The sequence below is a fragment of the Triturus cristatus genome, chromosome 8, assembly GCF_964204655.1.
Source record: "Triturus cristatus chromosome 8, aTriCri1.1, whole genome shotgun sequence".
Taxonomy (NCBI): domain Eukaryota; kingdom Metazoa; phylum Chordata; class Amphibia; order Caudata; family Salamandridae; genus Triturus; species Triturus cristatus.
This window is the reverse complement of record NC_140591.1, coordinates 429,458,175-429,475,212: the sequence shown is the minus strand read 5'-3', so window position 1 is coordinate 429,475,212 and position 17,038 is coordinate 429,458,175. Positions and strand designations below refer to the sequence as shown.

The window sequence follows — 17,038 nt, the reverse complement described above, 5'->3', positions numbered from 1 at the left end:
TGGGGGAGTGGGCACAAACTTTTATCCTGATTGGAGAGTGCCTGCCATTTGTAAGATGGCGGGCACTGAAGAGTGGGCTTCACCTTGACTCCCCCATCCGAGGGGTTGGGTTGGCAAAGGTGGGCACACCTTCTGGGTTGCTCTAATTTTTCCCGCCTGTTTTCCCGCCGAAAAAGAGGAGTCTTCTCCTGATAGCATGAGAGGCTGGGAATCACGTTGCAAAGGTGGCAAGGCCTTTGAAGCTCCCCTGCCACAGATGGCTGTTCAGTTCAGTTCAAGACAAAGTTTATTTGGACTCCACAGTCCTTGGACATATAAAATCAGCATAAATACAATTCCTACAATCATAAAATGTTTTACTTAGACTCATCATCTTAAAATTCATGATTTAAAATCCTGTACCATGTTTCAGACCCAGTAATTCACTTTACGTACCATGAGTCAAGCATTTCATTACTAACTCTGGTCTGGTTTCTTTTTTATATAAACTCCCCCCAGGCACAGGCAATTAATACATCCGTTTACAATTCTGGATTAACACCCTTACCTTCCTTTGAATCATATATCTTATCTCAAAATGTGCGAACAGGAGGGCATATTGATACTAGACACATTTCAAGTTTTCTTTTGCTCTTTGGATAAACCTCCCCAGGGCACAGACTGTATCGAAGTTCTTCATTTCAGTTAAAAGTTATGCTGCCTGGGTCCTATTAGTTATTCTATACTTTTTAAAAATTGGGCATAAAATCTCCTTCCATAACTCTAAAACCATAGAACAATCCAATAACATATGGAAAATATCACATGTTGTCCCCAGGATACAGTTGCACTTCCCATTACTACCAATCATTACTCTTTTTGTCTCATTATTCTGATAGCAAGGGTTGACACCGATTCTCAGCCTTAATATGTCTCTTCTCAGACGTTGACAGGGCAACCTATCAAGGTAGGGGAAATGAGCAGCATTTTGCCACGACAAGGCCATAAAGCATACCGATTTTGTTCCCATGAAGTACTCCTGGTCACGAGATAATTCTTTCCCCAGGCACCTAAGTTCCCTCCTCTCAACTTCAATTTGTAATGTCATGGGGCTAATTTTGAGTCTCAACAATCTACCTTCTTTAATAATACAGTCTCTAACCCCTTTGGCCCATGATAAATCACTCTTCAAGATCTTGTTTCTCAAAATTGGGAAACTTTATAGTCATCTTCTGATCCCTGACGCTGCCAAAATCTTACTAGGGCCATACAGGATGTTATGCTCCATGAAGTAATGCCTGTTTCGAGCCTCACTGCCTGCACCATTGAGGTCTTAGGCAGCGCAAATAGGTTTTTCAGGGCTTTTCCTTCCTCAACATCCCAGCCACATCTACCACTCAAATTTAATAGCTCTGCCCCATAAAGGAATTTGGGTGGGACCATGGCTACATAAGCTTTTAAAACTGGTCTGTCTGACGTTTCCCCATAGACATTGAATTTCTTTGGGCCACTGACAGAAGCTGATGTATGTACTTTTAATGCTTCAAGGTGGGTGGCCCAGTTCAGATTTTTCTGAAACCATATGCCCAGATACCTGTATTCATCCAACATTTCTAACTTTGAGGAGCCCAAAAACCAGTTAAACTTTGATTTCCTTCTTCCCATCTTTAGAATCTTTGTTTTATCCATGCCAACTACTAGTTTTTTAAGCACACAGTATTCATTAAATCTATTCAACTTTCTTTGTAACCCAATCTCGGTTTGGTCTATTATTACCAAATCATCTGCATATAAAAGGCATGAAATGCGTCTCCCATCGACCTTTTGGCTGGCCCCCCTTTCTTTACTTAGAACCAAAGGTAGGTCCGCAATAAATAATGAAAAAAGGAGAGGGGCCAATACACACCCCTGTCGCAATCCATTACCAATTTCAATCTTCTGAGATAGACCTCCCTCTGTGTCCAAGATTATCTGCGCCCAGTTACGAGTATGTAATACTTGTAATAAACCTGAACCTGTAGCACAGTGTCTCTACATGTTTGCTCTAACCCATAAATTTCTGTTCTCAGAGGATAATGATCACTTCCTTCCGCACTTACCATTTCAAAGTGCTTGACTAGATCAAAGTTCCAGGCATGTAAAAACACATGAGCTATTGGGAAGAGTTGGTGGCCTTGCTTAAAAGTACACTTTGCTGGTCTATCTGTGTCCAATCTTCCATTCACACAGACCAAACCCACGGCACCAAGCAGTTGACCATGGGCTTAGTCTTTTGCCGACATAGCTCGCCTCGGGAATATGGGATCATTTATTTTGTGTGAGGCCCGCAGTTCCTTGCATCATGAGTCGATCCTATAAGGGTTTAACATGTGGGTGAAATCCCCCAACACAAACAAAACATAATTCTGATACTTGTCAGATACGGATGACAGATCCTCTTTTAGTTTTTCCATTTCAGCCTTATAATCATGCTCATCCCCCCCTCTGGATGTATACATTTAAAAGATGGCTTTCCTGACCTGTGGGAGGTGTGAACACCTCTGCCCATGCAAGGCTTTGTTTCTGGGCTCAACAAGCGAAGGCTCTCAATCCAGGGGTCCAGAAACTTGTCTCTTGGTGGCAGGCTGGTGCTTACCAGTCAGGGAACCCACTAGAGGTTGGTTGTTTTTCAGGGGACATCTCTAAGAAGCCATTTGAGTGCATTGTATAATAAATTCCGCACAGGCATCAGTGTGGGTTTATTATGCTGACAAGTTTGCTACCAAACTTCCCAGAATTCAGTAAAGCCATTGCGGTGCTGTGGAGTTGGTAATGACAAACTCCCACTTACAATGTCTAAGAATGGACTTAGACACTGTAGGGCAATAGTGTTCATGCAACTGTACCCTCACCAGTGGTATAGTGCACCCTGCTGGAGGGGTGTCTTACCCATACCATAGGCAGTGGGTTGCAGGCATGGCACACAGGTCGGTGCGCCATGTTGACTCTTCACTTTTCTCTGCCCCAAAACATGCAGCCTGCAATGGCAGAGTGTGTGTGTTAGGGTACAGGACCTCGAAGGGTGGCACAATATGTGCTGCAGCCCCATAGAGGCCTTCCCTGGTCACAGTGCCCTTGGTACTCATGGTACATTTTACAAGGGACTTACATGTGGCCAGATAGGTGCCAATTGCGGGTACAAAGGTACAGTTTTGGGAAAGAACACAGGCTCTGGGAACCTGATTGGCAGGGACCCAGGGCCTATCAAGTCAAAGTGCATCAGAAATCTGGCAAAAAGTTGGGGGGGGATACTGCAACAGAAGCCCAGCTTCCTACAATAAGCAATACTAAGTCCAGCACCATACAGTCAACCACTGATATTGCAACACCTTCCCATAGAAAATAATGAAGGCAGGGACTTAAAATAGCACCCAACAGGAAATCAGGTTAAATTATTTTCGACTTTTTAAATATAACTATAAAATTAATTTAATGTTACAAATTGTAAACATAATTACACAATTATTTTATGATAACAATATTTTAATAACCTTTTTTAAGTTACAAATAAATGTAATTATTTTTTTTTAAAAATCAATTTTAAATAACCTTTTGTAATTGTTAATACATAGTAAATAAACGTTTTACTTCAGAAAGGATTAACAAACGTTAATTTACTATATTTAAATTACATATTTAATTCAATATTAAGTTAGTGCTGTAGCATGTATTAATTGTGTTCTACATATAAAATAAACATACAACATTAACTCACAATAATATTTAACATAAAATACGTTTACTAATCTTTTAACAGTTTAACTTTTTACATTTCCCCAATACTTAACGATAGGAAGATCTTCGCTCTGATTTCAGTGAGACCTGACTATTCCCTGCTTGCTGACATACCACATTGCAGTTGTATTGACTGTCAAGATCCGGACAGACTGGCTGAGAAGGGATGGGAGGGGGGCTCATAAGGCCAGGTGAAGAGCTTGCAGTTCGAGCAGGCTGACTGAAGAACCTGATCCTCTGGAGGCCAAAGGAGTCTGATCTCCTGTTCCTCCACAGGCGCATCTCACCAGAAGGTGGGATGTATCGCCATTATGGCCATAGCTGAAGGAGGGTAAAAGGGCATGTCTTGTGACAAGTACTCCTCCACCAATCACCAACCCAGGTCCTCTGCTGTGTCATGAGAGACTGTGATGGTCTCTATCAGATCACCCCCATGCTGGAACTACTGCCAATGAAGGTACCACTAGAGTGCTCTCATACATCATCGTGCATGAGTGACCAACAGTATGGAGTAAGGCAGCAGACCTAGCAGGCACAGAACCATCAGGACTGGAACTCAAGCCCCCTTATAAAACATCAGGATCATAACCTGCATGTCTCAGATCCTCGGAGAAGGAGGGAAAGCTCTCAAAGATGTTGTATACAGTACTGCCCCTATGAACAGGAGGGGTTGAGTAGGCTCCAGGTAAGTCTTGGGTACATTGATGGAAAAGCTAATGTTTAACAGCAGGGATGCTGTTGCCTGAAGGTAGGAAGACACCTTTTACAGGGAGCTGTCAGCCAGTAGCCATCGTATTGGTACAATGAAATCCCCACCCATCTCGGATGCGCCACAACCACGGCCATCATCTTTGTGAAGATCTGAGTTGCCAATATAAGTCCAAACAGGAGGACCATGCACTGGCTGTGATTAGATCCTACCACAAAACACAGATACATTCTGTGCGACTTCAAGATTGGTATGTAGAAGTAATTCAGTTCAATTCAATAAGCTTTATTCGATTTCTACAGTGTAAGTCACAAAAGCAAATACAAACAAATAATATTTACAAGGCTAAGAAAATCATGTATTAAAACAATTAAGTATGCAATTGACTTTAAAAAGGTTAAAAAGCTTCAGCAGCCACTGATTACGAATTCATCATAATATACCATCGTATTTACGTCACCAAAATATCATAATATAATGTTTTTCTGCATCGGATTACATTCTTTCAAAAAGTTGCCACAGACCGCATAAAATATTCATTATCTAAAAACTGGAGGGCTATAAATGCTAGGCGACATTGCCTGAGACCAAGCAGCTTTAAAATTGGTAGAATCCGCAACTTTCTCTGTACTTCATAAAATTTACAAAAAAGCACTACATGGATTGTTGTTTGCTGCGACATTTCATCATATGGACAATTACAGACCGAGGTTGACCAATCATTAGTTACAGGAAAATGTGTTAATCGATGGAAAATACCAAGCCTAAAACGAGTTAAAACTAATTTATCCTGAATGCCCTCCATGTTTTGCAGATAGGACTGCATCTCGTTGGGGTCAATATCATTTGGTTATTCTGTACAGTGGGCCTCATTATTTCCATAGAAAATGTATTTCACTCAAGAAGCGCCATGCATTCTCTTTTAAGGTCTTTTCTGGTAATGGATACTATGGCCCCCGTTTTTTTTTTAAATCTTGTCTTTATTCATTATGCACAGATATCAAATTACGCATTTGTTATTTACAGGTTACATTTGCAAGATATGTCATATCTTAGATAGGTCATTACAAACCGGTTATATCTGGGCAATCCCTGTATATGTCCCAACATGTTGCCCTGCAGGTCCATCTATGGGCACATTGTGACCAGTTTGCAGTATATAAAAAAATCCCACCCTGTTCTCGGGACGGATCATTGTGTGCAGCAGAATTTTTCATTGGGTGTACTGATGAAATGTAGCAAAATATAAAAATACGATAAGAACCGAACAATAGATAACCTTGGCTGCGTTAGGTGGCAGAACCTACTCATGGGTGGGATAAATAGAGCCTTAAATAGGTTAGTTGTCGTTGGGTAGCCGTGTACTCACCCACCTGTGTTCCCCTATTTAGAGTCTTACTTTACTCTCAAGCGGGAGGTCCCTCACCCATCTCTGGGTCAAGCGTAAATGAGGTACAGCTCTGTGGCCGGGCTGGGGCAGCCTCCTTTTCTGTCTGACCTGTCGTTGCTTAAATCCCTCCAGCATTTCCCCCCATTTATCTAGATCTTCCTCAGCATTCTCATCCATTCGCACTGCCTTTAAGTGGCACTCCTCTGCCACACCCCACTCTCAGACGTCTGCCTTCCATCTGTCTAGTTTGTGGGAGGGGGGGGCGGTGTGAGACCAATGTATTGTGATGCGGCCTTTGGCCAGAACTAGGCCTAGCAGCGAGAACCTGTAACGCATATGGGTGCTATTTTTGGCTGTCTGGTATGCACTGTTTGATGCTGGAATTTATTGGCACTGCTGTTACAGTAAGGAGCATCTGTATCACTTGTTGCCAGTATATTTGTAGCCGCACACAGCTCCATGTCATATGCAGAAGTTTGGCAAGAGCTGTACCGCATCTTGAGCAAACTGAGGAGTATCCCGGAGCGAAGCGGGTCATCCTCTGAGGAGTCAGGTATGTGCGGTGTAAGTAGTGAAATTAAGTGTGTTTGAACCTAGCATTACTAGCCACCTCACGCACCTGCGCCAATGCTTCGTCCATTTCCCCTCTGTGAGTGGGGAGGTTAAGTCTGATTCCCATCTGCCTCGTACACGGGATAGGTCAACCACGCGGTCTTCTTTTAGAGCTTTATATATGCGCGATATGAGCCCTCTGGTGGACCCCGGGTAAAGCAATAGTTCCAGGGAGAAGGACTCTCTCAGGTCCTCAGGGGACGACGTCTATATCTCGCAGACAGTACGCGACACTTTGCGTAATGTAAAACGTGACCGTCCAGCACATGAAACCAGTTCTTCGACTCGAACGTTAAGAAGGTCCTGTTTAGGTACAGATCTCCTGCCTTCATGCATCCCCCTTCATGCTATTTCGTGATATCTATGACGGATTAGATTCTGAGAAAACCCTGTATCCACTTAACGTAAGGGGCCCTGCAAAGAACCAGTGTGACTGCCTGTTCACAAGCCCTTGCCACCTGCCGTATTATGTGTGTGCTTTTCCTGGGGATCTGTGATCCCATCATAAGGTATTTAGGCAATCACATCTCACTGCTCCAGTACCCCAACAATTCTTTTTTGACAGAGCGGTCCCCCATGCACCATCGTGCTGTGTATTGCAGCAATTCTGCAAGATAGTAAAGTCTAAAGTCTGGAAGGGTCAGTCCCCCCCCCCCCCCCCCCGGTCCGTGCCCAGCTTGAGGAACATAAGTTTAACTCTGCTGCGTCCTCCAGCCCATACAAAAGAAAAGAGGAGTTTATTTGGGGTGTTGAATATGGACTTCGGTATACTGCAGAAAGAGCTCTTCAGTGTATATAAACAGTGGGGCAGCATCTCCATCCTTGCCACGGCCACTCTACTGATTATTTAGAGAAGGCGGGGGTGGGGGGGCTTATTCCAGAATTGAATAGATTCCTTCAGGCCTGTTATGACCCTCCCCATGTATAATGTGTATTGGGCTTCCGGCCGGAGCGCAAGTGGCCCCTTTCCCAATTATACCCCACTTCAAGGAGGTCCAGCGTGTCCTCTTGTGAAAGCGCCGCCAGTGGGAAAATAATGGACGTACATGTAGGCATGACGTTGGACCAAATGAGGCCAACAATACCGGGATTACCCCTTCTCGTTGGCGATTGTACAGAAGGACATCATCTGCATATAGGGAGAGTACATGAGTGCAACCATCCACAACAATAACCCATTGTGCCATGTCTCTTCTCAGACGAATTGCCAATGGTTCCATCACCAAAGTAAACAGTAGTGGGGCACAGGGCACCCCTGCCATGTACCCTGCTCGATTTTCAGTGCCTCTGATAATAGGCCGCCATTTCTCACACGCGCTTGCGGCTTGTGGTAGAGTAGCCTCACCCATGTTATTATATTCTGCGCTAAACCCCATTCGTCTCAGGACTTCCCATAGATATTCCCAGCGCAGCGTATCAAACGCTATCTCAATATCTAGGGCAACGACTGCTGTGTGGATTTCACTGTAGGCGACTGATTGTAAGAAATGCGATAAGGACCGTATGTTCATATGTGTTCCCCTTCTGGGCATGAACCCACACTGGTCGTCATGCACCAGGTGCATCACCACCCTACCCAGTTGGACCGCCAGGACTTTAGCAAGTAATTTGGCATAGAAGCCAAACATAGCCAGAGGTCTGTATGAACCTGGGTAACAGGCGTCTCTGCCAGGCTTCGGTAGCATTACAATCTGCGACTCTCTCATGGACTGCGGTAAGGTTACCACCCGCTTCGCCTCCTACAGGGTCTCCAGCAGTCGGGGGAGTAATATGTCAGCGTATGTCTGATAGAATTCCACCGGGACGCCGTCCGGGCCAGGTGCCTTGCAGCACGGCATGCATTGTAGGGCTCCTTGTAGTTCCTCTAATTGGATCTCCACATCAAGGACCGTCATCTGTTACCCAGTAAGGCGGGAAAGGGGCTCTCCAGCCAGGAATGTCTCATCCCCAAGTGGCGTGGGGGTTCGGGGGCCCCTGGTATAACCAATGGATCCCGGTTCATCATAATATTCTGGATGCCCTAGGTCGTTCATAAACTCTTTGATCTATTTCAGCCAAGTTATGGTAAGCACTCGATGTAATTTACCACAATCTCTTAATGCTACAATATAAAAAGCAACCAAATTTGTTTAAAAACACAACAGTAAACGTTTCTTTCATGCACATCATTTTCCAGGTGTTCTCAATCACGATCAACCTAAAAAAATCATATCAAAGAAGGGTAAGCACAATTTACAAACGTATACTACTTCAGCATTATGGTAGCAGTGCATTTCTGGAGGGAACATTGTGAATTTTATAACAAGTCTTCAGTAAAAATTCATACAATAATTCAGCACTCACTCCTTCCCTCAAACTAATGTTCATATTTAATGCTCCATTACTCAATATAACAATCTGTAAATGCCACTATAAGCACTGAATAGCCTTTACTTCCTAGCATCACAGTATAAAATCAGAAATGCAGAAAATCAACAAATAACAATTAGAAGTAAGGATTATTAATTTAAAGGGACCGATCTCGGAAGTTACTGGATATGGAAACTGTGAGTTATCCTGAGAGAATGAAGAGAAAATATAAACAATAGAAGCAATGAACTTGATAGTTACCTCCATCATTTCCAGCTTTTCAGGGTAGGCCAGATCCCCCGGAGCAGGTTTGTAGCCTATGATGTCAGTCTGAATATAAATATGTGTCCTGTAGACAAGTCGTTCTTGTACATCTTCTAACATTTGCTTCACAACAGCTTCAAATGCACATAGATGTTCCGCTAATAAAACATTTCAGTAATGTTAAACTCTATGCTTCTGTTTAATAAATATTCTACATTGTCATAAACATCAATGTTGAATTAAAATTAAGTAATAGTTTAAAAGCGCCAGCATACATTTAGCAAACATGAAAAACTGACCTAAAAAGTATGATAATCCAAAACAAATGCCAGTTATGAATTACGGGTAGGAAAAAACAGTTTTGGTAGTATGTTGTTTGGACAGCTGTGAATGCTGATCCACAGTTGGGTCTCCAAGCACTGCTTCAGAGTCTCACTGCCCAACACTAAAGGTGTGTTCTTCTGCACCACCTGCCGTATCACATGCCTTCTCCTGCACCCACCCCACACACTCAACACACAAAACCACACACCAAACACCCTCCCTATCCTGCATATTCATCAACGCATACTCCCTCCCTCCATCACTAAACAAATCACTGAAATTTGGGATCCGCTACATAACTGCTCACCAGACTGTCTCTTCCTGACTGAAAACTGGATAACTCCCTTATCGGCCCCTACCATTGCCAGGAGAACCTCCTGGGTGCTTTGCATATACACATAACATAACCATATAGGTTGAATAAAAGAACCTTAAATAATAATAAGAAAAAAAAAAATCACAGGTTTTTTTTTGTAGCAATTGCTTATCTATGTCGACATCCAATTTTCCCACTGAAGTTGTGAAAGACATGATGCAGGAACAGCCTTCTGACTTTTTTATTTTTGTACCCACTTGTTAGATGTTTGGAGAACTAGGAGGGGTCTGAACACCGTCTTTGGTCCCTTTTTTCTTACCAGAAAGTAGCCTGAGTAAATGCCCTTTTTTTGCATGGCTTTGGAAAGTGGCTGATGAATTGATCCTCAGAGCGTATCCACTCACTACAATACTACATAGTATATTGTCTTTCCCTTGAAGCCTTTCATTGATGATGCTTGGGTCATTAGTGCTGCTACAACACTTTTTGTACCAGAAGTGTTGTTAGAGCGATTGAACCCACTAGTGTTGGGAGTATCAGTCAGCTCTATAATGCTTACAGTACTCTTTTTGCAGACCTACAGCCTTCAGCAGACTAGCCTGAACATTCATACTATGTTGCAATGGGTATACTGACTGAAGGGTTTACTAACTGTACACAAAAGGTTTGTCTGCTGCATGTATGGCTTCAGCTCCGCAAGGCAAAATCATGATGCTAGCCTCTCAATTAAGTAGATCCTGCTGATTTGAGGATCTTAGCCTTAGACCCAATAAGCCATCTAATTCATTTTGGATGAAACTATTAGTGAGCCTTTGGAAATTCTATTTTCAGAAATGTTAAGTCTTATTCTGGTGTTGCACATTTTTTCAGAAGCCAGGTTATTAATCATTTACTTGATGCTGAAGCTAACTGGAATTAATGCACTCTTTCCTTTCTGGGGACCCCGGTGCTTCACAGTTAAAAACATAATAAATGGTTTGGGATAACTCGAAGGAAATTGTTAGCTTAATATCACCCCAGTGCCCGAACACCTAAAAAGCTAATAATGCTGATCTTTGACATGATTACTGGTGGAGTAGTCCGAATGGTAGGTGTACATATTCCCCAAGATGAGTTCGGGTGGTTTAATTGCTCATTGTTCTAGACATTTGAGGTAGAATTGGTGTCTGCCTGGACTGTTGTGAGGCACTTGTACTAAGCCTCTCTTCAGCATGTAGAAGCATCTCTTGAAAAGGATCAGCTGTTTCTTTACTCTTGTGAGGAGTTTCCAAGCGTGAGGGTCTGTGAACATTGTTCAGTTGAAAAACGTTTTAAATACAGAAAACAGAAGTGTCAGTTTTCTTAAGACACCTCAATAAGTACTCTAACCAACTCAATGTTGATGTTCTTAGTACTCGGTCTCTGACTTTCTCGATGCAGAGGGCCTTGACTTTGTACAAAAGGACTGGGTCTCAACATTGAATGAGACATCATGCAGACCTTTTCGTCAATGTTGAATGTTTCGCTAAATAATTTCTTGCCACCGACTGGGGATGCCAAGGTTAACGCAACATTATCACAACAGCTGCCCTTTTTTCTGGAATCTTTAAACATAGGGTCTACAGTAGTTCTGACAGGGCAAAAGTGGAGCAGTGGCTCTCTTTGTTATGCCCTTGCTGACAGATCCACATTCAGCTCCTTCCAATGAGATTCTGGAAATTTTTCTGCCCTTGAGGAGAATGTCTTGCCTCCGGGACAGTTTTTGCTTGCCATTACTCTCCAATGTGGGAATGCAGTACACAGGGGATGATTATTTAGTTGTGGTCACTTTCTGAATTTCTATTATCACATGAAGAGCATTTCGTGAATGATTAAAGTATGGTGGTTGTGGAGAGGAACAGAAAAACAAAACTGTAAAAGGTCCCTCTTCATTTACTTTAAAAAAGTGAACTACTCTGACTGACTGAATTAATATGTTTAGGTGAAAAATAAGCACAGTCCAGTGCTCCGGCAATGGTTTTACAACACACAGAAACAATTTACTGCCAGGAAACTACAGGAGATTTGCCAGCTACAATAAAATTTTAAAAAGTTGTGTCATACAAACTGATAGGCAATAGACTGTGGTTTTATATTTTACATTGAATCCGATTTCCTAAAATATATATTTTTTTAAATAAAAAACAGAAAATGTGAAGTCGCATAGGCATATGCATATGTATGTGTGAGTTTCTGTATGTATCTGGCATTTGCAGGGTGTAAACCTAGCCACATGGTACCTGAGAACTGTATGAGGTCAAAGGCAAGGAAGCAGTCAACATAGCCAATGACAAGAAAACTGTCAATGCATGATAGGAGAGGTATACAGGTTCTGAAGCACCTTAATCCTAAATTGATGCAGTCCTGATGGTTACGGAGATGCTGTTCCACATCCTGAGTAAACAGATGGAAAAGGCATGATGCCTTGTTTTTTCTTTTTTTCCCACACTTCTTAGTCTGATGATCTCCTGGTTGTGGGTGTGTCAGGAACCAACCACCAGAGGTGGAGATCTTGTCTGCAAGATAACAGAGGGTGCTGGTCCTAATAATTTGTAAATGATACAGCTGGTTTTTAAGATGGCGTGGGCCGGCAAGAAGAGCCAATGACGTCCCATCAGGATGGGGGTGATGTGACCATATTTCTTCAAACCTCTAAATGAGAAAGCGCTGCGGCATGTGGGCCCTTAAGTGGTGGGGGGGGGGGGGTGGGGGGGTTGCTTGCGGTGCAATGTGGAATCTGGCAGGCCATGGAGCAAGGCGTTACCACCCTCCAGATGCAAGAGTAAGGTTTCAACAGCATTTTGGAAGTCACTTTCTAAAAGAAACACCTTCATTTTCGTCAGCAGAGCCAGCTGATCCAAGGCGAACTCTTTTTTTGGGCAATATGTCCCGTGAGTGTGAGGCTGGTTTCCAGGGTGCATCCACGTATCTTGGCATTCGGTAAAAGGTAGAGTTCACAGTTGTCATGGTTTTTGTCATTGAGCCAGGATTGCACTATTATTCGCTCGTTCTTCTTGGCAATTAACATGAATTCTACCTTGATGGGGTTGAGCTTCAGGTAGGTGCTGGACATCCAGCTCTGGATTAGGTGTTTGTTATGTTTGAGGCTGTGGATGTCTGGAGCAGAGGAGACTTTCAAGCAGAGATGTGCCGTCATCAGCATGTTGGGGAATTTTGCTCTGGTATCTGTGAGTAGAGCCCAGTGGGTACCATGTAGAGACTGAAAATGACAGGGGCCAGTACGGAACCCTGGGTGACTCAGTAGGTTATAGGCATTCTTTGAGACCTGGAGATGCCCATGTGAATGAACTGGTTATTGGTTGGAAAGGTCAAAGGAAGAAAACAAAAAAAATATTTCAGTGGCAGCAGAGTTCTGGGGTCCTGTATGTGGAGCTACTCATTGTTCACAAATATAAATTAATATCTCATGATGGATAATTTTTTAATCAAGTTCTAAGCATATTCTTGACTTGAAGTATACGAAAAAGAGTTCCCGAGACTGGATTGGTATTAGTAATGGACAGTTTGCAATGCAAATGTCAGAGTAATAATAGGGCACAGCAGTTCATATTTACAAGAGAAAGGTAATTCACAGTTATTCAGCATGATGCTTTTATTTGTTTTATTAAATGCCACTGCACTGACAGTAGCAGTCACAATTTAAAGAGAGATTTCAAACTTGAAATCTGCTTGCATGATTAATTGATATGTTTACACCGCAAGAGGTCCCTTACTAAAAAGAAGAAGCAGTTTCTGATGTTTGTTATTTAAGTGAACTGTTTCAGCAATCACTAAAATAATACCTATTTTATTGACAATTAACCCTGGAGGTAAAAGGGCTAGAAGAATACACATAGGCCTTGCAAGATAAAGCAAGACTGTATTCATGCCAAATCAGAGGACGAGCACACATTTCTTAAAAAGATATCACCTGTATTGTGGAAACCAGAAGGAAATTATTATCAGCTCCCCTAAATCTTTTAAAATTCATGCACTTCACAACAGCTAAAAATTACCATTGTTCTGTACGTGGTCTTCGAGCATTTCTGTTTTAAGAATACCGCAAAGTTCAGACAAAGTTTCCAAATGAATAACATGGATGATTAATGGCCTCAGCACATCATAAAGCGACAAACAGAGCTTTTCCAAAAGTTCACTGAAAAAAAAGAAAGAAAGGATTACTTGGCTAAACACTCAATAATTGTATCTCATTTAAATAATTTTAGGTTTACACCCTTTGTAAAATAAAAAGCACTGCAACAGCTTAGAGCAGAGGTGGCTACTGGTTCAAAGGTTTAGACCAATATTCATGAAGTGTAAAATATAAACAACAGTATTAAAAGGTGAAAGGAAAGGACAGTCTTATAAAGTAAAACATTTTAGTGAATTGAGGTTGCTTATTTAACAAAAAAAGGCCATCACAAATGCACCTAAAATTGTTTTTGCACCTGTGTAGTCATGCATGTACAACAAACTTGTACGAACTCAGTGTCTCACATATGTGCGCTCACCATCATGGGCGGAGTCTTACAAGCAAGCCAAAAATGTAGATAAATGTTTTAAACACGTTCAGCCCCCGTCTTTCATGTCAGAAGCAAATGAAGGAAAACAAAGTATAGTAAAAAAAAATAATAATTGCAGTGAAATCAATTATTAAAACGATATGGTTAAAAATGTGTACATAGGAAGTGTCTTGTGAGAAGAGGAGGACCAGTGATATTTTGTGACAAGTGGCAAACGAGTGAAAACATGTTAATGGTCATGTAAAATTGGACAGTACTGAGATGGAGGTCTAAGAGGAGTAAAGTGAAGAGAGGCAGATATAATCAAATACTGATATCTTTCAGCATTGTCCTGGTGGACGTAGTATATATATCAAAAAAGTACTTTATGCTAATCCACGTAGACCAACTGTTAGATCCAAGGTGGTCTTCCCCCGAACATTTTGCTCTATCCGCTCCTGGATACTGAAATTCGCTTTTGTTGGGCTTACGACTGTGCACTTAACCACTGCTAACCAGTGCTAAAGTGCTTGAGCTCAACTCCTCTAAACATGGTATAATTGACTTATACCCAATTGGAACATTCAATTTACTTTATAAGTCCTTATTAAAGTGGTTCAACATGTACTATGGGCCTGTAAATTAAATGCTACTGGTGGGACTGCATGACTTATGGTGCCAACCACTTAAGTAGACCTTTAAAACATGTCTCGTGACTGCCATTGCAGCGCGTGTACACTTTAAACTACCAATTCAACCTGGCAAAATAAACCTTTTCCCAGGCCTAAACCTCTCTTTTTAATGCATATAAGTCACCCCTGGGATAAAACAGCCTGTAGGGTGGGATGCATTGTATTTAGAAAGGTTGTACCCTTAAGTTTTACATGCCCTGGTAGTAAAAAAAACAAAAAACACTACATTTATTTTTCATTACCGTGAGGCCTACCACCCCCATAGCACAACATTGGTTTACCTTATCACATTTAGTAAATGATAACTTTTGTTAGGAAACAAGTAGAAGGAATATGCTACTTTCCAGTATGCATCTGTTCTTGGCATGTAGAGCTGCAGATCTACACACTTGTGCATAGATCGCCATCTGGTGTTGGGCCCGGATGTTTGCAGTTTGTTTTTCCTCTTGGAAAGTCTTTGGAAGTCACGAGGTCGGTGACTCCTCCTTTGGATTGTATTGCGCATGGGCTTCGGCTCCATCCTCAGATTGTTTTTCGCCAGCAGGGAAAGATGGAGCGTAGTAATAACAGTGAAGATGCCCATGTGTGTGCTATCTAAATAAGATAAACTGGGACAGATACAGGTAGCCGGGAAGGCGGGTGGACATGTGTAGATCTGCAGCTCTACATGCCAAGAACAGATGCATACTGGTAAGTAGCATATTCCGTTCGAGGCCTATGAGCTGCAGACACTTGCGCATAGATTATATAGCAGTACCCACCGTTAGCGGCGACCACCTGTATCTGTTGCAGTGATTTGAAATAATGTTTTGAGGACAGCCTGGCCCACACTAGCCTGTTGTTTAGTTTGCACATCTACACAATAGTGTTTGGTGAAAGTGTGCGGTGTTGACCATGTAGCTGCTTTGCAGATATCATCTAATGGGATGTTCCCTAAGAATGCCATGGAAGCCGCTATTTTTCGTGTAGAATGGGCATTAGGGGGAATGGATAGCGTTCGCTCTGCTTTATGGTAGCAGATTTGAATGCATTTTACAATCCACCTAGCTATCCCTGATTTTGAGATGGGGTTGCCTTTGTGTGGTGGAGAGAAAGAAAGAAACAGTTGTTTGGTCTTACGGAAAGGTTGTGTTCTTTGAATGTAGTAAAGTAAGGCTCGTTTGACATCCAGTGTTTGAAGAGCCCTTTCTGCAACGGTCTGTGGTTGCGAGAAAAATACTGATAGTTCTACTGTTTGGTTTAGGTGAAAAGGAGAAATTACTTTAGGGAGGAATTTTGGGTTGGTACGGAGAACAACCATGTTGTGGTGCATTTGGAGAAAAGGTTCTTGAATGGTAAGTGCTTGTATCTCACTGACCCTTCTAAGGGAAGTGATGGCTACAAGAAAAGCGGTTTTCCATGTTAGGAATTGTAGTTCGCATTTGTGCAGAGGTTCGAAGGGAGGCCCCATTAGCCGTGTGAGAACGATATTTAAGTTCCACACAGGTGAGGGTGGCACTCTGGGGGGAATTATTCTTTTAAGGCCTTCCATGAAGGCTTTAATGGCAGGTACTCTAAAGAGTGATAGATGTTGCCTGTTTTGTAGGTAAGCTGCAATAGCTGCGAGGTGTAGTCGAATGGATGTATAGGCTAGATTGCACCTTTGTAGGTGGATTAAGTAGCCTATGATGTGTTGAATGGACACGTCCAGTGGATTAACGGTTTTGTTATGGCAATAAACAACAAAACGTTTCCACTTGGCGGCATAGCACGCTCTAGTGGTAGGTCTTCTAGCTTCTCTGATGATGTTCATACAGTCAGGGGGAAGATTTAGGTACCCGAATTCTAGGATTTCAGGAGCCAGATCGCAAGGTTGAGCTGCGCTGGGTCCGGGTGTTTGATCTCTCCATGGTTCTGGGTTAAGAGGTGTGGAGAGAGGTGTAGTTTTTGGTGCGGTACTACAGATAGTTCCAGCAGTGTGGTGAACCACGGTTGTCTGGCCCAAGTTGGCGCTACTAATATTAGTATGAGGGAGTGTTGTTGTAGTTTGCGCACCACTAGTGGAATGAGTGGGAGGCGGAAAAGCACACGCAAATCTGCCTGACCAGTTCATCCATATCGCTTTTCCTT

At 42.4% G+C, this 17,038-nt stretch overlaps 1 protein-coding gene across 1 annotated transcript in view; it reads right to left on the bottom strand.

Moving 5' to 3' along the window:
* The window catches only part of COG3 (component of oligomeric golgi complex 3), a 343,588-nt gene that overhangs the window by 155,547 nt on the left and 171,003 nt on the right, over positions 1–17,038 (bottom strand). The window contains exons 12-13 of the mRNA XM_085621830.1: positions 13,752–13,891; positions 9,075–9,235 (exon numbers count right to left, since the gene is read on the bottom strand). Coding sequence (XP_085477956.1) covers positions 9,075–9,235; positions 13,752–13,891 — 301 coding nt within the window. The remainder of the gene's footprint in view (positions 1–9,074; positions 9,236–13,751; positions 13,892–17,038) is intronic.